General features: G+C 47.7%; 2 protein-coding genes across 12 annotated transcripts in view; one reads left to right on the top strand and one right to left on the bottom strand.

Annotated features, from left to right (window-relative positions):
- SWT1 (SWT1 RNA endoribonuclease homolog) overlaps positions 1-15198 on the bottom strand; it is a 76726-nt gene extending 61528 nt beyond the window's left edge. For 2 of the 6 annotated variants that reach the window (XM_070055040.1, XM_070055041.1), the window contains exons 1-5: positions 15076-15198; positions 11360-11446; positions 8050-8123; positions 6718-6776; positions 2983-3691 (exon numbers count right to left, since the gene is read on the bottom strand). In XM_070055040.1, the coding sequence (XP_069911141.1) occupies positions 2983-3691; positions 6718-6776; positions 8050-8064 (783 nt within the window). In that variant the 5' untranslated portion in view covers positions 8065-8123; positions 11360-11446; positions 15076-15198. Of the gene's footprint in view, positions 1-2982; positions 3692-6717; positions 6777-8049; positions 8124-11359; positions 11484-12460; positions 12480-12572; positions 12665-15075 lie in introns of those variants that run through there. The other 4 variants (XM_051821030.2, XM_051821038.2, XM_051821029.2 and 1 more) reach the window with 4 other exon arrangements.
- The window catches only part of TRMT1L (tRNA methyltransferase 1 like), a 50244-nt gene continuing 42018 nt past the window's right edge, over positions 13971-22196 (top strand). For 3 of the 6 annotated variants that reach the window (XM_051821040.2, XM_051821039.2, XM_070055042.1), the window contains exons 1-4: positions 15365-15498; positions 16556-16699; positions 19667-19777; positions 20837-20950. In XM_051821040.2, coding sequence (XP_051677000.2) covers positions 15381-15498; positions 16556-16699; positions 19667-19777; positions 20837-20950 — 487 coding nt within the window. In that variant the 5' untranslated portion in view covers positions 15365-15380. Of the gene's footprint in view, positions 14083-15364; positions 15499-15922; positions 16155-16555; positions 16700-19666; positions 19778-20836; positions 20951-22196 lie in introns of those variants that run through there. The other 3 variants (XM_070055044.1, XM_051821043.2, XM_070055043.1) reach the window with 3 other exon arrangements.

Raw genomic sequence — 22196 nt, 5'->3', positions numbered from 1 at the left:
TAGTCCAGGCTGCTCCTCTTCTGATCCAGCTCTCTGTTGTGGCCTGGGAAGACAGATGGCCAGAGTCCTTGTGCCTCTGCACCCATGTGGAAGACCTGGAAGAAACTCCTGGCTTCGGATTGGCACAGCTCGGCCATTGCGGCCATCTGGGGAGTGAACCAGCGGATGGAAGACCTCGCTCACTCTCTGCCTCTGCCTCTCCTCTCTCTGTTTAACTCTGACTTTCAAATATATAAGTAAATCTTAAAAAAAAAAAAAAAATTGGCCAAGGCAAGAAGGCTGAAAAATGTACAGCTGTAATCTGTGTGGTTACAGCACCAGAGGATTGTGGTTTTATTTTTGTCTTCTAACAGAGACTGAAAAATCTCTCCATGAATTCCAACACTGTACTGGCACTTTTGCTGAATGGATGACACCTACTTGACCCCACATACAGGTTACAATCCAAACCAAAGCTCGTTCTAAGAATTCTCCGAGATAACTCCAAGCTCACCTGCTTTTTAGGAAGCTATTTATGGGATGCGTTACAGACCCTCTAAACAAGCGCATCATAAGCAGAAATGCTTTACGAGAGCTCATCTTTCTGCCCCATCTTCCCAGCACCATCAGACCTCACAAACGTCACACCGTACGCAGCGCACAGACGGCCCATTAGAGCTCTACCCTTCAGTGACCACAGGATGCATAATTCCCTCTCCACCCGACTTTAAATCTATTAGACATCTTTATGGTTCTTGGACAGCAAACAGCGAGCAAGCTAGATTATTAGAACTTCTTGCGACTCCTGACATGCTAAGTCTCTCTCTTCTCTTCCTTAAGTCACTGCCGCTACTGTCAGCGCATGTGCTATCACCCGACAATGCAGAAAAGTCCCACCAACTCAGTGAGCCCATGACTGCTTGCCTCCCCTGCCACGTTTCATTAGGGGTGACAAAGGGGATACCAATCATAAGGGTACTAATGGTGTTATCTCTCAACAGAAAATGCAATGACACTGCCCCCGATCACATTCCAGGGGTTCTCTTCCAGCTAAGGACACATGAGAAAGAACCACCCCGTCAGGACACTGGCTTCCTCACTGACATTTCTGCACACACGTTTCTGCACGCGCTGACTCAGTCACACTGAGCAATGCACATGCCTCCTGCAGTGCGCCTGTACACCTCTGTGTCAGTCACTCAACTGTCACCCACACAGGATGGACAGCACTTCCACTCCTCGCTCTACACACCCTTCAGACCAAACTCAACAATCTCAGGCTGGGCGAGCCCTTTCTTAACTTGTCCAGAGGGCCGTGCTAACACCACGGGCTCTGACATTCACTTCACTACAGCACAGTTCTGTATATTCACTGACCGTCCTTCCCGGGGCATCCCGAGGGTGCAGATCCTCGCATTCATCTCTAAATCCCTGCATCTGAAAAGCACTTACCTTTAATTAAGGTTTAATAAACGAATGAATTCCAGGCTCACAGACTGGTAAGAATAGCGGTTTATAAGCCATGAGTCCAGAACATTCATTCGTACTGAGGGGCGGGGGTCTAGATCAAAGAACTAGTAACTAAGAAATAAAAGCAGCTGTTTTCAGGGACCAGCGCTGTGGCACAGTGGCTTAAGCCACAGCCTGCGATGCTGGCATCCCATATCAGAGTGCTGGTTCGACTCCACTTCAATCCAGCTTTCTGCTAAAGTGCCTAGGAAGGCAGCCTAGATGGCCTAAGTACTTGGGCCCTGCCACCCACGAGGGAGGCCAGAGGTCGTGGCTCCCGGTTTCACCCTGGCTGTTGCAGCCATTTAGGCAGTCAGTCAGCAGGAGAAGATCTCTGTCTGTCTCTCCCTCTTTCTCTGTTTCTGTGCCTTTCTTTTTTTTTTTTTTTTTTTTTTTTTTTGACAGGCAGAGTGGACAGTGAGAGAGAGAGAGACAGAGAGAAAGGTCTTCCTTTGCCGTTGGTTCACCCTCCAATGGCTGCCGCGGCCAGCGCACCGCGCTGATCCGATGGCAGGAGCCAGGAGCCAGGTGCTTTTCCTGGTCTCCCATGGGGTGCAGGGCCCAAGCACCTGGGCCATCCTCCACTGCACTCCCTGGCCACAGCAGAGAGCTGGCCTGGAAGAGGGGCAACTGGGACAGAATCCGGCGCCCCAACTGGGACTAGAACCTGGTGTGCCGGCGCTGCTAGGCGGAGGATTAGCCTAGTGAGCCGTGGCGCCGGCCCTGTTTCTGTGCCTTTCAAATACATTAATAATTTTTTTTTAAAAGTAGCTATTTTCTCTCTAGGAAAGCATAATAAGTTAACTAACAACATGATTATTAAATCCAGAAATTATTTCCTTAGAAGTACACTCATTATAGATAAACAATCAGCTACTGAGGAATTAGTAAAACAAAACAAATAAGGAATTAAATTGATTATCTGCAGTCAGTGATGTGCCCCTGCATCTCCCAGCCTGCTGCCTTCACCTGGGTGACTCCAGCTCATTCTTTAGTTCTCACTTTAAACACCACCCCTCCACTGAACCTTTCTTAATGAATCTACCCACAGTCCACCAAGGCTTTGTTCATCCCCTGCGGTGTCTTCTCATGATAAATAACAAGGACTTTACCCATCATATTTAAGGAAAGTGCTTATCTTTCCTTATAATAAGTCTGAAACAGAGAATGAGTGTCTCTTACAGGCTAGTTTACTGCAGTATCTGGCACAGAGTTGCCTTGGAAAAATAATCTGTTGAAGGAATAAGCAATTCAGAATACTCCCCAAGTGTGCTCCAGTGTCCGGGGCTGCATCTGGAACCACCTGTCCCCACCCTTGCACACACTGCCTCCGCACGGGTCAGTATCACAGGGCATCGTCCCAGTGAAGGCGGCACCAGAGAGAGCAAGACGGGAGATCCACACGTCCCTTCACGACAACCTTCCGTCACCCCGCTGTGCCGACCCTCAGCGTCAGAGTCCTCGGCTGACACCTACAGACCTCGCGCTCCTCACCTCGGCAGCGGTTTCCCCAGAACTGCAGTCAGTGCTCTGCGGACGCTCATCACGAGAGGTGCCTTTCCACTCAGCAGCAGGCTGCTTACGTGCGGCATCTGAAAACCAGCGTCTGGGTTTGTGCCTGACAGAACTGCACGAAGCACGGAGGCCTTCCAGGCGTTCTTCCTCCTGCTCAGCCTCCCACTTGCCAGACTCTTTCTGGAGGGCAGGATGGGATTTAATCGGGATTTTGAAACTGATCTTCCTTCTACATTCGAAAGTCTCCTTGATTATCTCGTTGGAGTTAGAATCCTGAGAAAATGGAATTCTCTCGCGTTTCTCCGAGAAACGTTGTTCAGAACTGTCTCTAAGTTTACTGTTCCTTTTTTTCTTGCGTTTTTTCGTCTTTTCCCTCTGAGCAAGTAAAGGAGGCCGTTTCTCTTCCCCTGCCTGGCCTGCAGCTTCAGGTCTCACATCTCTGGCAGTCCTAGGACTGCTAAGGTTCGTAACATCATGATCAAGTGTACTCCTAACATTTGTCAATTTAATATCTTTAAGTTTAAAATCTGCGTAGTTATTTATATCTTTTTTAGCTCCATTTGAGGAAGGACTCTGTGAAGTAATTTGATTATCATTTGAATATGAGGCTTCTTGGATTTTATCAGGTTCTTGGGATGAGGAATTGATTTTCAGTCTCTTTCTGGGAGTGTCAATTTCTACACTCAATCTGCAAAGCAGAACAGAAACCCAGGTTACAGTTATACATAATGCTGCAGTTTACCATTTTAGTTAGGGACGACAGCACTGGCCTGACACCAAAGTTCATAAAAAGTAAGAAATGGTTACATTAAAAATGAAGTGAAAAGAATTGCTGGAAAAATAATGTGGGAATCATGGGTTTACTATTTGGAAAAAAAATACAAATTTATAGCTTTGTGTAATAGCAACCATAAATTCCAAAGGGATTAAATACTTAATACCAAAATACTCATTATCATAATTGCTATAATTTTTATCAAACCCTTATAAACCCCTGCTGGGGGCAGAGAGGGGAAAGAGAGGAAGAGGGAGAAGGAGTGTTTGATTTCCAACTATGATAACAGTGGGAGAAATAAAGAAAAACATTAATAGCAATGTAACTATTTAAAACCTCAGAATACAAAAAAGATTTTAAAAATCAAAAGAACTGAGAAATGGTATTTGCTAGAAATGTGACAACTTACTACCCTCAGCAGATAAAAAGCCCATCAAAAAATACTAAAACTCCAGATTAGGACATAAAAATTAAAGAGAAAAAGGGAATGGCTAGTAAACATTTTTTTAAAAAAAAGTATATTCTCAATAATTTGAATAAGCATAATAAAAAGACCAGAAAGAGGCCAGCACCATGGCTCAACAGGCTAATCCTCTGCCTGCGGTGCCGGCACCCCGGGTTCTAGTCCCGGTCGGGGCGCCGGATTCTGTCCCGGTCGCTCCTCTTCCTGTCCAGCTCTCTGCTGTGGCCCGGGAGTGCAGTGGAGGATGTCCCAAGTGCTTGGGCCCTGCACCCACATGGGAGACCAGGAGAAGCACCTGGCTCCTGGCTTCAGATCAGCGTGGTGTGCCGGCCACAGCAGCCATTGGAGGGTGAACCAACGGAAAAGAAGACTTCTCTCTCTCTCTCTCACTGTCCACTCTGCCTGTCAAAAAAATAAAATAAAAAATAAAAATAAAAAAAAAGAGCTAAAGGCAATAATATTTTCCTGCTTAATAAAAGCAGACATTACTTTGTAGTCAAAAAGAAAGGGGAAAATGTTTAATTAAACACAATCCATTAATTCATGTTAATATAAATCGTTAATTTTTAAGTGCCCATCATTCCACTAGGCATTGAACAGCCAGTAACACATAACATGTAAGAGTCCTAACACCAACTGGTTTACAGTTCAACAGAAGAAAAAGACAGTAAATAAATGACTTCTCTAATAATTAAGAACACAGGAACCAGCTATAACATCTCAGAGTTCTAAGAATTCCACGTGAGTCTCCATCTGGTTTTAATTTCTTTGTTACCTCTTTTGTACAAAAAAAAAAAAAAAAAGCAAAACAACAACCGCCTATGGGTCAGGTATTTGGCTCAACAGTGAAGTCACTGCTTGGGACATCCCTATCCCACGGCAGAGTGCCTGGGCTTGCTCAGGTCCCAGCAGGTGACACATGGGCAGCTGGACCCCTTCCTGGCTCCCAGCTTCAGCTTTGCCCAGACAGCCCAGCTGTTGCAACCATCTGGAGAGTGAACCAGCAGGTGAAAGATTTCTCTGCTTCTCTTTCTGCTTTTAAATAAACATAATTTAAAAGAAATCCACACGTAGTTTTTTCATTATACATTCTCCATGAACTTTCTGAAGCCCCATATATGGACAACTCAACAGGGAGCGGCGAGTCCATTTACACTTTGCCCTCTTAGATTAGCACGTAAAGGCAAGGGCTAAAAATTGTGCCATTAAGCTAAAGGCAACTAGTGAAAAGTCAAAGTGTTTTAGAACTTAAGAAGTCCAAAGGGAATGAAAAGTCTGGTTTAGAGAAACACACTAAGGAAAACTATCATGTGAACATGAAGGCAGAGATGGGGCAATATCTACACCCCTAGAAGTAGTCAGAGATCATCAGCAAATGACCAGAAGCTAAAGGAAGGCATGGACAGAGGCTCCCCTACAGCCTCAGGAGGAACCGAGCCTGCCCAAACTCAGATCTCAGACTTGGGTTGTTGAAGCCAACCATCCTGTGGGTTTGACTACTGGAAGGAAGGAGAATGGCACAGGATACATGAGTTGGGGCTGCCCTCAACTTGTTCCAGCACTCTCTGCAATGTTGTGGCGCAGGGTGCACTGTACACAGCGGGTAGTACTCACACCCCAGAGAGCCCTGTCACAGAAGTTCAGGAAGGAAGGAAATCTAGTTTGGAAAAGTCAGGCAGTGACAGTCACCATAACACAAACGCCGTGATAGAATGAATGTACCTCAACAAAGCAATGTCTCACCAAAACACAGAGATGATTCAAAAGAAAAACTGAACAAAAGTAAGAGGCAAATTGGATTTGTCTGTTTGTTTTCTGCAGACACTGGAATTGTTCAGGAAGAACTTTTATTTATACAATTAAGGCTGCTTTGTTTCCCAGGACTTTCTCCAAGAAATCCTCATCGCATCAGCACCTGTCACACATTATACCTGTTAGACTCACTCACATTCCTTCATGACAAAATTCCAAGACCTTTCTCTAAAGAATACAGAAATTAAAGAATGTCCCTTATTCTAACCATCACTCTCCAAGTTCCCGAGTTCTTACTACAAGCTGGCTAATAACACAGCTGGAACCAACACGACCTAATAAGCTACACAATCTCTTCGCAGGTGTGGAAAAAGAACTCATTCAAAACTTCTAAATAAGCCTCAAGTGTCTGCCCTTGGTGCATGTAATGAAGTTATATATATATCTTATAATACACATATGACATATATTATCTTATAATCTTATAATCAAGTACAAAACAAATCATTTGAGACAAAAATCTACATTTTGAGTACAAAACATAGTTTTCATGGTCTTTTATTGCACTCAACTTTTTTAAAAATTTATAATAAGAAAATTCAATAATCATATTTGCATGCACAACAGTAGTAATCAAAGTAAAATAAGATTTTTCCAAACTTAAATATTTAGTCTCACAATTCTAAGCCAAAGTCTAAGAGTATCAAGAAAAAGGGGAATTTACCTTTTCAAGTTTTGTCTTCTTTTCATATTATAGCACAGAGTGTCTGCATGATCTGATTTCTGAAATTAAAAAAAAGCATCATTTAGGAAATACAAATTCTGCACTGGTGCTGTAATAATGGAAAAGGGGCTGAGACTGTGTTTTTTCCAGAGCAATGTGTTGGTGAATAGGCTGACACAGTGGTTTACTCAATCTTTCCAATAATCTGAGACAACATTAACATTTGTATTTTACAGATAAAGTGCCAAGGCTCACCAGAACTGGGCCTCCTCCTCAGCGTAACAGAGCGAGGCAGTAGCAGAGGCCTGAACCCAGATCAGACTCGCTCCAGCATCCTGGCTCTGGTATACTCTGGGGATCCCAGCAAGGCCTGAGAAAAGTCAGGCAGACTAAGGTACAGTCCCTGACCTAAAGAAAACAGAGTGAACAGATACAGAGAAGAGAAGAGAAGGGAACGCACATGCACTCTGATGTAACTGTCAAAGCAGAATAGTCAAATGCTGGGTGAAGGTGACCAAGAATAAGATGAACAAGGTAGATGCTAAAGATCGAAAGATGGGTACAAGGGCCAGCGCCGTGGCTCACTAGGCTAATCCTCCGCCTTGCGGCGCCGGCACACCGGGTTCTAGTCCCGGTCGGGGCGCCGGATTCTGTCCCGGTTGCCCCTCTTCCAGGCCAGCTCTCTGCTGTGGCCAGGGCGTGCAGTGGAGGATGGCCCAAGTGCCTGGGCCCTGCACCCCATGGGAGACCAGGGTAAGTAACTGGCTCCTGGCTTCGGATCAGCGCGGTTCGCCGGCCGCAGCACGCCAGCCATTGGAGGGTGAACCAACGGCAAAGGAAGACCTTTCTCTCTGTCTCTCTCTCTCTCACTGTCCACTCTGCCTGTCAAAAAAAAAAAAAAAAAAAAAAAAAAAAAGAAAGAAAGATGGGTACAATTCCAACAATTCTGCTGACATGCTATGTGTGCTTGGGTTTGTTTTTTTTTTTTTTAAGATTTGTTTATTCATTTGAAAGGCAGAGTCACAGAGAGGCAGAGGCAGAGAGCTGGATTGGAAGTGGAGCAGCAGGGACCCGAAACAGCACCCACATGGGATGTCGGCAATGCAGGCAGCAGCTTTACCTGCTATGCCACAGTGCCAGTCCCGTGTTTTTGGTTTTTAACACTTAATTTTAACATTTCAGTATCACCATACATGAACAGTCCTGTAATAATTAATCATTAAATAATTCTGAAAGAGTCATCACTTATATTGCCTGAATGTTATGTGGTGCTTCTCGGCTGTATTTATACAGTGTGTGGGGCTGGCGTCGCGGTGCAGAGTAAGCTGCTACCTGTGATGTTGGCATCCCAGATGGCGCCAGTGTCCCAGCTCCTCTGCTTCCAATCCAGCTCCCTGCCACTGCACCTGGGAAAGCAGTAAGAGATGCCTCAAGTCCTTGGGCCCCTGCCACCCACAAGGGAGACCCAGATGGAGTTCCTGGTTCCTGGCCTCAGCCTAGTCCAACCCCAGCCACTGTGGTCTTTCGGAAAGTGAACCAGCAAATGCAAGATCTCTTTGTCACTCTTTCAAATAAACAAAATGAATCTTGAAAACCCACCCACACACAATTCCACATCCCTGGAACCTGCAATTCTTTCTCTTACACCCACAACTATGAAGCTACACTGTGTAGGCACGTAACCCCAAGTTGAAGGCATAAATACTTCATCAACCACTCAAGAACCAGCTGAGTGTGTTTAATAGTCTATCGCTGTTTCTAATTATTTGGGAAAGAGTGGGAAGAATTCTGGGCTTGGTTCTATTGCTATATAAAGTTGTGTCCTTGGACAAGTCATTCAAAATCTGGATCTCAATTTCCGAATCTGAAAATGCAAACGACCTGTCTGCCCTGATTACCTCAAAAGGAAACTGTAAAGATAAACACACGTGAATATACTTAAAAATGGTCTTAATTCATATCCCTGTTGTCTAAACCCAAATGATAGGGTCTTTTCAGCACAAGAAATGAAAATGCTTTTTGGTGACTAGCAGGGAGAAAAAAGCTGAATCTTGACTTTCTTTCTGATGGGTATCAAAAATTAAGAACAGGATGCTGGCACTGTGGCACAGTGAGTCAAGCTAACACCTGCAAGGCCTGCACTCCATACAGGTACAGGTTCATGTCCCAGCTAATCCACTTCCAACCCAGCTTCTTTTTTTTTTTTTTTAATTTAATGAATATAAATTTCCAAAGTACGATTTATGGATTACAATGGCTTCCCCCCCATACCGTCCCTCCCACCCACAACCCTCCCCTTTCCCACTCCCTCTCCCCTTCCATTCACATCAAGATTCATTTTCGATTATCTTAATATACAGAAGATCAGCTTAGTATACATTAAGTAAGGATTTCAACAGTTTGCTCCCACACAGAAACATAAAGTGAAAAATAATAGATGATTTTTTTTAAATGATGATGAAATCAGATCAGACCTATTGTTATGTTTAATCCCAGTGAGAGTCAAGTTGGGAGTTGATAATTTCTTTTTTCTTTTTTCTTTTTCTTTTTTTTTTTTTTTTTACAGAGGATCAGTTTAGTATGCATTAAGTAAAGATTTCAACAGTTTGCACCCCCATAGAAACACAAAGTGAAATATATTGTTTGAGTACTCGTTATAGCATTAAATCTCAATTGCACAGCACATTAAGGACAGAGATCCTACATGAGGAGTAAGTGCACAGTGACTCCTGTTGTTGACTTTACAAATTGACACTCCTGTCTATGGCATCAGTAATCTCCCTATGCTCCAGTCATGAGTTTCCAAGGCTATGGAAGCCCTCTGAGTTCTCCGACTCTTTTCTTGTTTAGACAAGGTCATAGTCAAAGTGGAGGTTCTCTCCTCCCTTCAGAGAAAGGTACCTCCTTCTTTGATGACCTGTTCTTTCCACTGGGATCTCACTCGCAGAGATCTTTTGCCAGAGTGTCTTGGCTTTCCATGCCTGAAATACTCTCATGGGCTTTTCAGCCAACCCAGCTTCTTGATAATGACCTGGGAAAGCAGGGCAAGATGGCCCAAGTGTTTGTGCCCCTGCACCCACATGGGAGACCTGGACGACGCTCCTGGCTTCAGCCTGCGACAATGCTATGGAAATAGGGCAAGTGAACCAGCAGATGGAAGACCTCTCTCTCTCTCTCTCTCTCTCTGCCTCAGCCTCTCTGTAACTCTGCCTTTCAAATACATAAGTAAATTTAACAAAGTATGGAACAGAGAAGTGAAATGATCCGACCTTTTTTTAAAGGTATTTATTTTAAAGGCAGCACATGAAAGAGATAGAGAGAGGAAGAAAGAAAGAGATCGATCTTCTAACTGCTGGTTCAGTCCCCAAACACCCCCAAGAGCCGGGGTTGGGTCAGGCCATAAACACGAGCCAGAAACTCCATCTGGGTCTTCCACAGGGCGGTAGGAACCCAGGCATTTGGGCCATTATCTGCTTCTTTCCAGGCACATCAGTAAGAAGTTGGATCCAAAGCAGAGTAGCTGGGACTTGAGTCAGGCCCTCCAATAAGGGAAGCACGTGTCCCAAAAAGTGGCTTAACTCACTGTACCAGAGTCTACCCCCGACTTAAATTCAGTAAGACGACACTGGCTCTGTGATGAGCAAAGACCACAAAGAGGCAAAGGTGGAGGAAAGATTTCTCCAGGTCCTGAGAGTCTTGCAAACCAACCTGCCACCACAAAAGTCACCTTTGCCGAGCAGTCTCACCTCGGACAACGAAGCAGCACAGTCTGGTGAGGAACCACACACACCATTCAGAGAATATATAATGAAACTCTTTTAGGACTTTTGTTTTGGTAACGTCAATCACACTGCAGTCTTGCTTCCTCAGCTCAGCTTGGTAAATGAGGTACCTAAATTTTACCTACCAAAACACTTATCAAGGCAGTGTATTGAGGGTAATAGAGAAAGGCGCCTGGTGAGCATGTCTTCCCTACGCTTAGTCTCCGTTCTGCTAAGTGAAATCTTAGCCAACACCCAAAAAATGGAAAAGGAAAAAAAGGTGAGAAGTGGCACAACAGTTATAGCTATGCATGGGAGAATCCGAGAGGCTTAGAATTGAAATCAGGAATGCCTAAGAAAATCACTTACCTCTCAATAACTATTCTCTAAGCTCTAGTTTCTTCATCACTGTAATTGGAGTAGTAGCACCTACCTCAGTGTAGGGGGGAATATATAAAACAATGCAAGTAAAGAACGGGACAAATAAATGCCTTCTCCTGGATCAGACAGGCAAAACAAAATATTTACGTCCCTCAGGGGCAGGCACTGCCGGTCTGGCACATCTGAGTACCTGGGTTTGATCCCTGGCTATCCTAACTCCAAATCCCTGCTGATGCTGACTGGGAGGCAGCAGTGAGGGTTCCTGCCCCTCCCTGGGAGGCCTGGACTGAGTTCCTGGTTCCCAGGTCCAGCCCCAGCCAGCTAGGAACTTTGTAGACATTTGGGAACTAAGCCAGAGAATGGACACTCCCATGTTCTCTCTCAAAATAAAAATGTTTTTAAAACCACTTACATATCTCACTGTAAAAGTAAGCTGTATTTTTCTCATTATACAAAAACAAATTGTAAAACAGTTTAGGTTAATAAATCAAAATTCTTACTTCATCAGAGACGGGTGGTAAAGCATTGCTTTTTCTCTGAGACGGCTCCTTTTTTCCACAAGATTCTTTGTTGGACATCTTGAAAAGCTAGAATAACATCAGAAATGCATTATGCATTTTTACCACAGTAGAAGTCCATTAGAAATCATTTCTTTTTCAGGGCATAAAGACATTTTCCAGTCATGCCCAAGATGATCAGACTCTCTCAGAGGCCCATTTTCTTTTTCACATTCTCTTTCAGAATAATTCCTTCTCCTCCCTCAGCTTTACCTGTCACCTTTTCAGGAAGGGCTCTCAAAACCATGCCTTAGGCCTGACTTCTGAGGATGCATCAGATCCTCACTCTAACTGCCTGCAGGACTGCTCTGTTTCGCCCCACCTACACCTCAAGGCCAATTACTCATAAGAGCTTGTTCTTCCTGATACGCCCTGTGACTTACTAAGATGCTGGATAAAGTGCACATTTTGATAGCCCTAGTTTCTCCATATGTAAAACAGACATAATCTACCCAGAGGACTCAAACGAAACAATGGGTGGGTCTAAACAATAACTTGTCTATGTGGTGGTCTTTCTGCTAGAACACACTGAGTCCAAGTGCAGTGGGCTCCCGACAACTGCTCTGGCCTGGCAGCTGTGCCGCGGGTTCAGACGTGCACGCCCGCTTCCGAGTACCCGGCTTAGACGCCCGGCTGTGCTCCGGAAGACCTCAGGAAGCAGCAGTGGCGCCCGGAGTAGCTGGGTTCCTGCCACCCTGGAGAAGACCTGGGCTGAGTCCCTGCCAGCAGCTTCAGCCGCAGCCCAGCCCACTGCAGGCATCTGGGGGCTCAGGCAGCAGATAAGGAGCTCTTACTTTCTCAAATTAAAAAATAAATATATATTTCAATGCCCATTGACTGAATTCTTCCTCAGAATATTGACTCTTTCATTCTAAGTCCCTTCCATCTGTTGCCCACTGAAATTCCTCTGTCCAATCTGCAGTCTAACTTTTCCAGCCTTACTGTGGATCAAGTCAATACTGTTAGCTGACAAAACAAACAAAAAAAGCAGTAAGATAAACACAGCCACACCATATGGTCATAAACAGTCTCAGGTTCGTGTACCCCCACAGCATCCTGTGCTGGCACACAGAGACCAGAAATTGAGAACGTTATCAGGTCTGCTGGGGCAGGAAGACACTAAAGGGATCTAAAAGGAGAGCCCAAAGGAGGGTACCTGACTGGTAGATACATAAAGACTATGAACAAAACAAACGCTGGAAACCAAGCAACTCCAATCATGATCACAGTAGGCAAAGTTCCATAAAAGAATGACCAATTATACTGCATCAAACTTTTAGAATACTGAAGAGCACAAAGAAAAAGAAAATGCGAACAGTTAACAGAAAACTTAATAACAAGAATTAAATAAATATTCAACACACATTTCTAAGAACAGACCCTAAATCACCCAGAAATTTCGGCTTGTTCACAGTAACAGTTGAATTCACGTTTGAGCTTCCAGACTACACTAGTAATCTTTTTCCTCTCTCGGCCCAAGGATTCCATTCTATGGGTGGAAAAGTCACAATAAAATATAGGAACTTCCAGGAAAGGCACTATTTAAAAAAAAGTTACTTTCTTCTAAATATTTATTTATCTGAAAGGCAGAGTTACAGAGAGGTAGAAGCAGAGATAGGTCTTCCATTCTCTGGCTTACTCCCCAGATGACTGCAACAGCCTGAACTGAGCCGATCCAAAGCCAGGAGCTTCTTCCAGGTCTCCCACACGGGCGCAGGGGCCCAAGGACTTGGACCATCTTCTACTGCTCTCCCAGGCCATAGCAGAGAGCTGGATCGAAGTGGAGCAACTAGGACACAAACTGGGGCCCATATGGGATGCTGGCACTGCAGGCGGTGGCTCCGCAAATAACTTCCTAATGTCATCTTTTACAACTTAACCTGATCCATGCTGGTCTGTTGTAATTGCTCTGAACATAAAATAATACTAACTTCTTATCCACAGGACACACTGAAAAATTCAGACTGTCCAGGAAAAAAAAACACCTATATGCTTATTATGACAAATGTTTTATAGTCAGCTTAGTATAAAATTTATACTGATTGCACACAAATCAAAATAAACAAGGGTGGCCGACGCTGTGGTGTAGCGGGTTAAAGCCCTGGCCTGCAGCACCAGCATCCTATATGGGCGCCAGTTCGAGTCCCAGCTGCTCCACTTCCAATCCAGCTCCCTGTTAATGCACCTGGGAAAGAGGATGGCCCACGTCCTTGGACCCCTGCAACCCAGTGGGAGACCCAGAAGAAGCTCCTGGCTCCTGGCTTCGGATCGAATCGGCTCGGCTCCAGCCACTGCAGCCATTTGGGGAGTGAACCAGCAGATGGAAGACCTCCCTTTGTATGTCTCTCTCTGTGCAAATCTTTCAAATAAATAAAACAAATCTTTAATAAACAAGGAGGACTTCCTCTGTGGCTCCCCACTCTCCTAGGGTGCCCGCCACAGTGATCAGCACCATGTGACCCCGCAGGACCCTGCCGCAGGGTGGGAGGCACGGGCAGGAGTCCCACAGGACACTGGGGCTTATCCCGCCTTGCTCCTCCCTGGATTGGTCATCCCAGGGAATCCAGCGCCAGGGCAAGAGGACGCTCAAGCAGCCAGCGAGAAGGCCGCACGGCCAAGACCGGAGGCCTGCTGTCAGTGACCAGAACCCAAGCCGAGGCACGGGAGTAAGCAACCCCTGGAAGCCGAGCAGCCCTCAACAAGGGCGCACAAGCCTTCACCAGCAGCAGCTGCGTCCAGGAGCCGGGAGAGGTTAAAGGCGCAGCCCCGACACAACTCCCGGGAGGGGAGGCGGCGGCTGACTCCCGGGGCCACTTTGAAACGCCGCAGGGCCTCTCTCCCTGGGTTCTGAAACACGCAGGCAAGACGCAGGTGGAAAAGCCAGGCTTTTCTTAGGAAAGGGAACTGGGCGTTCACTGCGCTGCCCGCGCCCGTCCTGCCGCTGTCCACGGCGCCGGGCCCAGTCCCAAGCTGGCCAGGCAAAGAACTTCCCCCAGCCGCCACACTGGACGCCCAGCGGGGTCAGGAGAAGGGAACGCCGAGGCTCAGGCTGCGCCCAGAGGGCCGGGGAGCGGGCAGCGGGGGGACACCCAAGAGCCTTGGCTAACAATCCGCAGGACAGGACGCAGTCCCCACGCAGGCTGAAGCAAAAGCAACAGCCAGAAGAGCGCTGGGGCCCCGGGACGCAGACCCGCAGAGCCGGCTGCCCAGCCACTCCCGGGCCGACCCGACCCGACCCGACCCTCACCCAGGCGGGGCGCGAGCCGCCCCTTCCGCAGCCCGGCCCGGCAGCGGACGCCCGGGGTCGCCGGTCGGGGCTCCGGGGCTCCCGGGTCCGCAGCGCCGGCGGCCCGCGGGGTGCACGGTGGGGCCGGGGCTCCGGACAGGCCAGGCCCCTGCCGGGGACGCCCGCCGGCCGCTGCCCACCTGCGCCGCCCGCGACCCCCACTCCCCACCCCTGCCGGGGACGCCCGCCGGCCGCTGCCCACCTGCGCCGCCCGCGACCCCCACTCCCACTCCCGTTCTTCGCCCCCCTCCCGGGACCCCACTCCTCGCCCTCCGGGGACGCCCCGCCGCCGGCCGCTCGCCACCCGCGACCCTCGCTCTCCCCTGGGGACGCCCCTGCCCACCCGAGACGCCCGGCGCCGCGCCGGCCTCACCTGCGCCGCCGCGCCGGCCGCGGCCACCCCAGGCCCGAGCCCGGAAGCCCGCCGAGGCCGCAGGGGCCGCCGGGAAGTGTAGTCCGGGGCTCGGGCCGCGCCGCCGCCGGGCGCCGCGCGTTGCTGCTGACGGGCGGCGCAGCGAGCAGGGGCGCGCAGGGGGCCCGGCCGTCGGCGCCCGGCCGCTCCCGCGCGTCTGTCCCGGGGCCTGCCCTGCGTGCGAGGCGCCGGCCGGGTGGCGTTCGCGTCAGCTCCCGAGCCCCGCGGGCCCGGGCGGGCCTGGCTCGGAGGCGGTGACGGCGAACATGGCGGAGGAGGAGCCGCGACCCCTGCCGGAGGCGGCCCGCGTGCCGGCTGCAGACGCGGACCCGACCCCGGCCGCGGGCCCGGCCCAAGCCTCGGCCCCGGCGGAGGCTGGAAGCAGTAAGTGCGGGAGGCCCGGGCCCTCGGCCTCGCGCGGTGCTCTCGCCGGGCGCGGCGCGGGGAGACGCCGGGCCAGCCGCGGGAGCGGCCGTGCGGGGCGCGGGGCGCCGCAGCTGGAGGGGAGCCTGAGGCGGCGGGCGGCTGCGCCCCGCTGGGGTCGGGGTGTCTTGTTATGAAGCAAAAATAGCAGTTTGCACGCAGACCGACAGCGCCCCTCCAGCGCGCGGGCGTGCCCGGTCCGGGGGCGCCCGGCTGCCGACGTCCGGACCCCGAATTTCATTTTCTGGAGCGGCGCGCTCAGGATTTGGGGCTGAGCGGTCATGCGGGAAGAGGCGGCCGCCCTCTGCATGGCTGCGCGCACGCGAATGCCGCTTGGGTTCCGGGCTCGGGGCGTGAGAAGGCGACGGCGACCCCAGGGGCCCACGTGTGTCCGGCGGCGCCCGCAAGGCCACGCAGGGGTGTGCAAGTCCACGCGTGCCGCTGGCCTGGGCACCCGCGGAGCAGCTGCGCACGAATGGGTCACGGAAGACCTAAGGAAGTTCTTCAGGTGCTGTGGCGATCCGTCAATCGGCCTTATGCGTTTTCTAGGCTAGAATTTAAAATAGCTTAAAGGAATTCATCGTCTTGCCTGCTTCGATGCGAGTTCTGAGTTTGAGGTCTGTAAGGCGCTTGGATGGTTAAAAAGTTCCTTGGCATTACTTCGCAGTTTTCAGAAAGCCTGTCAGTGGTTTCGGGAGGTTTAAGGGTGGGGCTGATGGCAGACGAGACCGAGTCAGCCTCGGGAAGGCCGGCTGGGTCTTCACCCACCACCGCATGGGTGGGAGGTGGGAAGGTGTTGCCACCTCCGTGTCGCCTCCAGATGGCATCTCGACATCAACCAAAAGTGGCTCCACAGCTTTAGGGAATTTGGAAAAATACAAATACGTAAAGTGAAGAATGTGTGCTGTTTGAGAAACCAGGAAATGCGTTACTGGTACGAATATGTAATGATTGAGGAAAAGTAACAACATGTAAGAACTAAAACACATGTTAATCACATTTTTAAAATTATTTTTAGATGGTCTAGTTAGTCCTTTGAAGTCAGTCATAACTAGGAGAGATGAAGATGGCCTATCTGAAGTAGAACTGAAAGTTGAAAAAGTAAAAGAAGAAGTTGTAAAAGAACCTCCTAGCATCCTGCATTCGTCTGATTTAACACGAGGTTTGCCTGTTGACTTCTGCACTATTAGTGTGTTACAAAGAGCGGGTTGAGTGATTTGAATACAGATTTTTCTGATATCTACTCTCTTGAACTAGAAAGTAATTGCAGAGATATTTATGGGCATATCATGAATTTTTCAACAGATGTTGAAAGAAACATCACCAAGTTTTCCATTTTTTAAGTCTCCTTTCTCTTATTTTGTACTATTTAGTAGTTAGAATAATTTCCATAAATTTCTATTTATGTAGTGCTATAGATCTTGTTTCATATTCACAGATCTTTGAACTATGCAAGTTCCAAGTTCTAATAGTACAAATCAGATAGGTTGGTTTGTACACATGGGTTCATTTCCAGAATATTACTGTCTGACTTAACAATTAAAATTTTTTATCAAGAGGTGGGAAAATGCCCATTTATAGAAATGATAACTCATTGTAAGTCATCTGAACGCTCCTCTTACAAGAAGTTTAACCAATAATGTTGTTACTTCTGCTCATTTAAAAATAAGGTGAAAATTATGGATTTATTTTAATTAATTTATTTATTTGAAGGGGAGAATAAGAGAGAGAGAGAGGTCTGCCTTCATCTGCTGATTCTCTCCCCAAAACAGTTGCAATGGCCAGGGCTGGGCCAGGCCCAAGCCACCATGAGCCCAGGTCTCTGTCTGGGCTGTCCGCTGGCTGTCACTCAGCCTGGAGGCTCTGCTGGGCTGTCCGCTGTCTGTCACTCAGCCTGGAGTCTCTGGGCTGTCCGCTGGCTGTCACTCAGCCTGGAGGCTCTGCTGGGCTGTCCGCTGTCTGTCACTCAGCCTGGAGTCTCTGGGCTGTCTGCTGTCTGTTACTCAGCCTGGCGGCTCTGCTGGGCTGTCCGCTGTCTGTCACTCAGCCTGGAGTCTCTGGGCTGTCTGCTGTCACTCAGCCTGGAGTCTCTGGGCTGTCCGCTCTCTGTCACTCAGCCTGGAGGCTCTGCTGGGCTGTCCGCTGGCTGTCACTCAGCCTGGAGTCTTCACCCTGACAGGCTCTTCTCCCTTGGCTTCTGCATCGTCTTTTTTTTTTTTTTTTTTTTTTTTTTTTTAAAGTCCCACTATTTTTTTTTTTTTTTTTTGACAGGCAGAGTGGACAGTGAGAGAGACAGAGAGAAAGGTCTTCCTTTTGCCATTGGTTCACCCTCCAATGGCCGCCGCGGCTGGCGCGCTGATCCGATGGCAGGAGCCAGGTGCTTCTCCTGGTCTCCCATGGGGTGCAGGGCCCAAGGACTTGGGCCATCCTCCACTGCACTCCCTGGCCACAGCAGAGGGCTGGCCTGGAAGAGGGGCAACCGGGACAGAATCCGGCGCCCCGACCGGGACTAGAACCCGGTGTGCCGGCGCCACAAGGCGGAGGATTAGCCTAGTGAGCCGTGGCGCCGGCCTGCATCGTCTTGATGTTACCATTTGTTCTTTCTGAATCTACTTTGATTTTTTTACGCAGCATCTCCTAACAAATGCCTAAATCCTTCCATACCTCACTTCCTAATTTTGTATGTTTATATTAATCAGCAGTGGGTTCAGCAACATCCAGGAATGAATCCTTCACCCCAGTCAAAAATATGTTAAACATACTTTGGAAAGACTTATTCAGATATTCCTGAATTTATGAGTACTTAATTCAAAGAATGCATACTATCTGAGAAACTTGAAAATGCAAATAATGATTGAGAAATGTGAAATGCACAAGAATTGAAAATACATAAGTTACATTTTAAAATTAAATTTAGATTAGTTGTTTGAAATAGGTCATAACTAAGGAGGAATGGGCCATGACTTTTCTCTTTTTAACAATGTTTTTCCTCAGGCTTTCTTGCTCACTCTTGTAGTTTTATCTAACGTGTATTTAGGATTTGTGCATCCAGAAGCCCTCTGAGCCCCAGAAACAAACCCGCTGCTGCCTGCGGACGTTGTTACCTGAACAGTCCACCCACTGGCACATCAGACCTACCGTACCAAAAACTAGATTTCATTTTCTTTTCCTCTACCTTTCTGCCAAAAGGATCTCCTCTCCTTTGGTAATGGAACCATCATTCCCAATCACATAAACTCCGAATCTTACAATCATCTTTAGTTTTACCCTTTACCCTGTGTTTCACATCCGCGTTGCTTCCTTTAATATTCTCCCCTCCTGTACCTTTCCGTTACTACTCTGTCACCTCCTGAAAGGCACGGAGAGCAATCATTCACTCCCTCAGAAACCGTCCAAGACCTGCCGCTGCCTGCAGAATGAAATCCAGACTAATGGCATAGAATTCATGCCTTCTGTGATCTGTATCACGTTTTTAACTGCATCGTTTTTCTACTCATTGCACCCCCTAAACATACAACATTCTAGCCAGCGTCAGGTAAGAGTGTGGCTGTACGTCTTATACCGCAGGCCTTTGTTCATGAAGTTACTTCAGTTTTTGAGGCCAGTTACCAAATCTCTGCTTCCTGAAATTCTGTGCATACCCCACGTCTCAGACAAGCGCCACTTCTCCAGTGACGGCAGCTTCCTCCACGGGCCTGCGTCGTAATACCTCTGCCTGGGGCACTCGTTTCATCCTGCCTTGTGTTGTAGTCAGAAATGACCATGTCACTCTCCCCCATAATCTCATCAATCTCATATTACTCTCTCTGAAAGTCTTTGAAGACAGCGAGCATAGCTTATATTTCTTCAGGATCTTTTACAAAGTGGAAACTTTTATAGAATTACGATGACTAATTGGGTAAACTTTGAGATGTGAAGTTACATATTGGAGGTTTTTCCCCAACCTTTTTGCCTTCTGAAGCACACTTGTCATTTTATGAACTTAATTGTGACAGTATTCCCCATCCAGGTCCTAGGAACCTCATAAGGAAACAAAAGTATAGATTTCTATGTAACCTGACCAAGTAAAAACGGGACTAGAGTACAAATTCATAAACACAGATTTCTAACAATTCAAATTTCCTTTCAGAAAGACATATCTCCATTCAGAGACAGCTTGCTGACCTAGAGAAATTAGCTTTCAGAGCTGAAGGGGATCTTGAATCTGCCAGCTCATTGAACTCCGATAATCTTGATGCAGGTATTTCTACATCTTTGGAATTTTTTACTCAGGAAATTGCTAACCTCCTATATGCAAAGGTGCTGCTGGAGCAAGTTACTTTACAACTGCAAGGAAAAATGCCAGTCTTCTCGATGTCTAGGTGCTGTGTACTCTGTAAGTTAGGAACTGCATTTTGTTAGGAGTAGCTAGAAAAGGATAGCTTACACAGAGAGGTCAGTATTCTGTCCTGTGAAAGAAATTCCAGGGCAGGCAGGTTCGGAATGGCACGAGAGCTCCATGAAAGTGTTAACACCTCCAGGTGCCGCCTCTGCTCTGCTGTCCTGAAGCGCTTTGTTTCCACCGCCAAGGTCACCTCATGGCTTTTTGAAGTAGGCAGTACACATACAATATTTGTATGAATACTTACATCTTGCTCTAGGTGAAAGATATTTGTTAGATTGAAAATGTTATTTATTATTTCTATATATTTTATTGCTTTAAACCTGAATTCAGGGTCTTACTTCATTTGTATGCCATATATCAGAATTTTTATTTTAGATGTATTACATTTCTAACTAAGTAAAGCCTTCTATGTTGATGAGCCACAATGTTTTCAGGAATGTATCGATAAATCATTAGGAGAGTACAGTGATTCTAACCACGCCTCCACGGGCAGACCAGCAACTATGCTGAATCACGTCTATCCCGCCTTCCTCCCTCTGTCTTTCGCACTCCACGTTGCCCGTCTGTCGGTGCAGGGTGCCAGAGGAATCCCGCAGCACTTCCGGTGCTCTGCCCAGCTCCTGTCCTGTCCTTTCCCCTAGTCAAAGCAGAGTACTGCTCTCCGTGGCAGGCAGCCTCCCTGTTCTCAGTGGCAGCAGAGGCCTCAGTTAAGCAGAGATAGGAGAGTTCTGGGGTAAAGGTCACTGCTCAAGAGCTGCTTTGGTACTGTCACTGTCTCCTGGGTTGGGGATGATGGCTTCTCCCTAGAGTTAAGAAAAGCTGTATCTGAGAAGTGGGAGTGAGCACAGAGGAGCCCCTTTACAACTCTTGTATAGCTGAATCCAGTAGTTAGTCGGTTCTTTATTTCTCTTTAAGGAAACAAACAGGCTTGTCCGTTGTGCCCTAAGGAAAAATTCAGGGCTTGCAATAGCCATAAGCTTCGTCGCCATCTGCAGAATTTACACTGGAAAGTCTCAGTTGAATTTGAAGGTGGGTATTTTTGTGCTTCCAAAAGTGATGTCTGTGAAATTGAGTGTTTATTACTGTTGGGGCTAGTCACTATTACATAGCGTAGTATAGAAGTATGGATTCTTTTTTTTTTTTTAATGTATTTTTTTTTATTTTTTGACAGGCAGAGTGGACAGTGAGAGAGAGAGACAGAGAGAAAGGTGTTCCTTTGCCGTTGGTTCACCCTCCAATGGCCGCCGGGGCACCGCACTGATCCGATGGCAGGAGCCAGGTGCTTCTCCTGGTCTCCCATGGGGTGCAGTGTCCTAGCACTTGGGCCATCCTCCACTGCACTCCCTGGCCACAGCAGAGAGCTGACGTGGAAGAGGGGCAACCGGGGCAGAATCCAGCGCCCCGACCGGGACTGGAACCCGGTGTGCCGGCGCCGCAAGGCAGAGGATTAGCCTAGTGAGCCACGGCACCGGCCGAAGTATAGATGCTAAAGCAGGAATAGGTTTGAAGCATCCAGATGGTGCCAGGCTGCCCTGGGCTTCACCTTTCCCAGTAGGACACGGAAGGATGGGGGGGATAAATTTGGTGCAATGGCACCTGATTTTCCTTGTTCCCCAATAAATGATGTAAGTGGAATCCGTGACCTGTTCATCCAGGGACAAGGTGCTCCCCACCTCAGATGCTTGACAAAATAAATTGATTAGGGTGGGGCCAGTGCCTTGGTGAAGGTTAATCCTTCTCCTGTGGCGCCAGCATCCCATATGGATGCTGGTTCTAGTCCTGGCTGCTCCACTTCCAATCCATCTCCCTGCTATGGCCTGGGAAGGCAGTAGAAGATGGCCCAAGTGCTTGGGCTCCTGCACCCACATGCGAAACCCAGAAGAAGCTCCTGGCTTCAGATTGGCGCAGCTCTGGCCATTGCAGCCATCTGGGGAGTGAACCAGCAGATGGAAGACCTCTCTCTCTCTCTCTGTCTCTCCCTCTCACTGTCTGTAACTCTACCTCTCAAATAAATAAAATCTTTATAAAAAATTGATTAGGGTTACCTTATTCTTTGTTTCATTCTGTTCCTGGTTCTACTGATCACATTAAAGAGCTTTGTGGTGTTTGCTGAGTTTTCCTATTATTGTTAGTGTTTGTTATGAATAGTTAATGAATAAGACCTAGCAGCTCTGAGCTCATGGGATGAGGAAGATAAATAGTTTGGTTGAAGCCTTGCTTTGTTCTGATAGATTTAGGGAGTTTCAAACTATTTGTTGAGTTTCCATGCTATTGT

Source organism: Oryctolagus cuniculus, chromosome 13 (genome assembly GCF_964237555.1).
Source record: "Oryctolagus cuniculus chromosome 13, mOryCun1.1, whole genome shotgun sequence".
Classification (NCBI taxonomy): Eukaryota; Metazoa; Chordata; class Mammalia; order Lagomorpha; family Leporidae; genus Oryctolagus; species Oryctolagus cuniculus.
The sequence above is the reverse complement of the archived record's forward strand: the minus strand, read 5'-3'. Positions and strand labels throughout refer to the sequence as shown.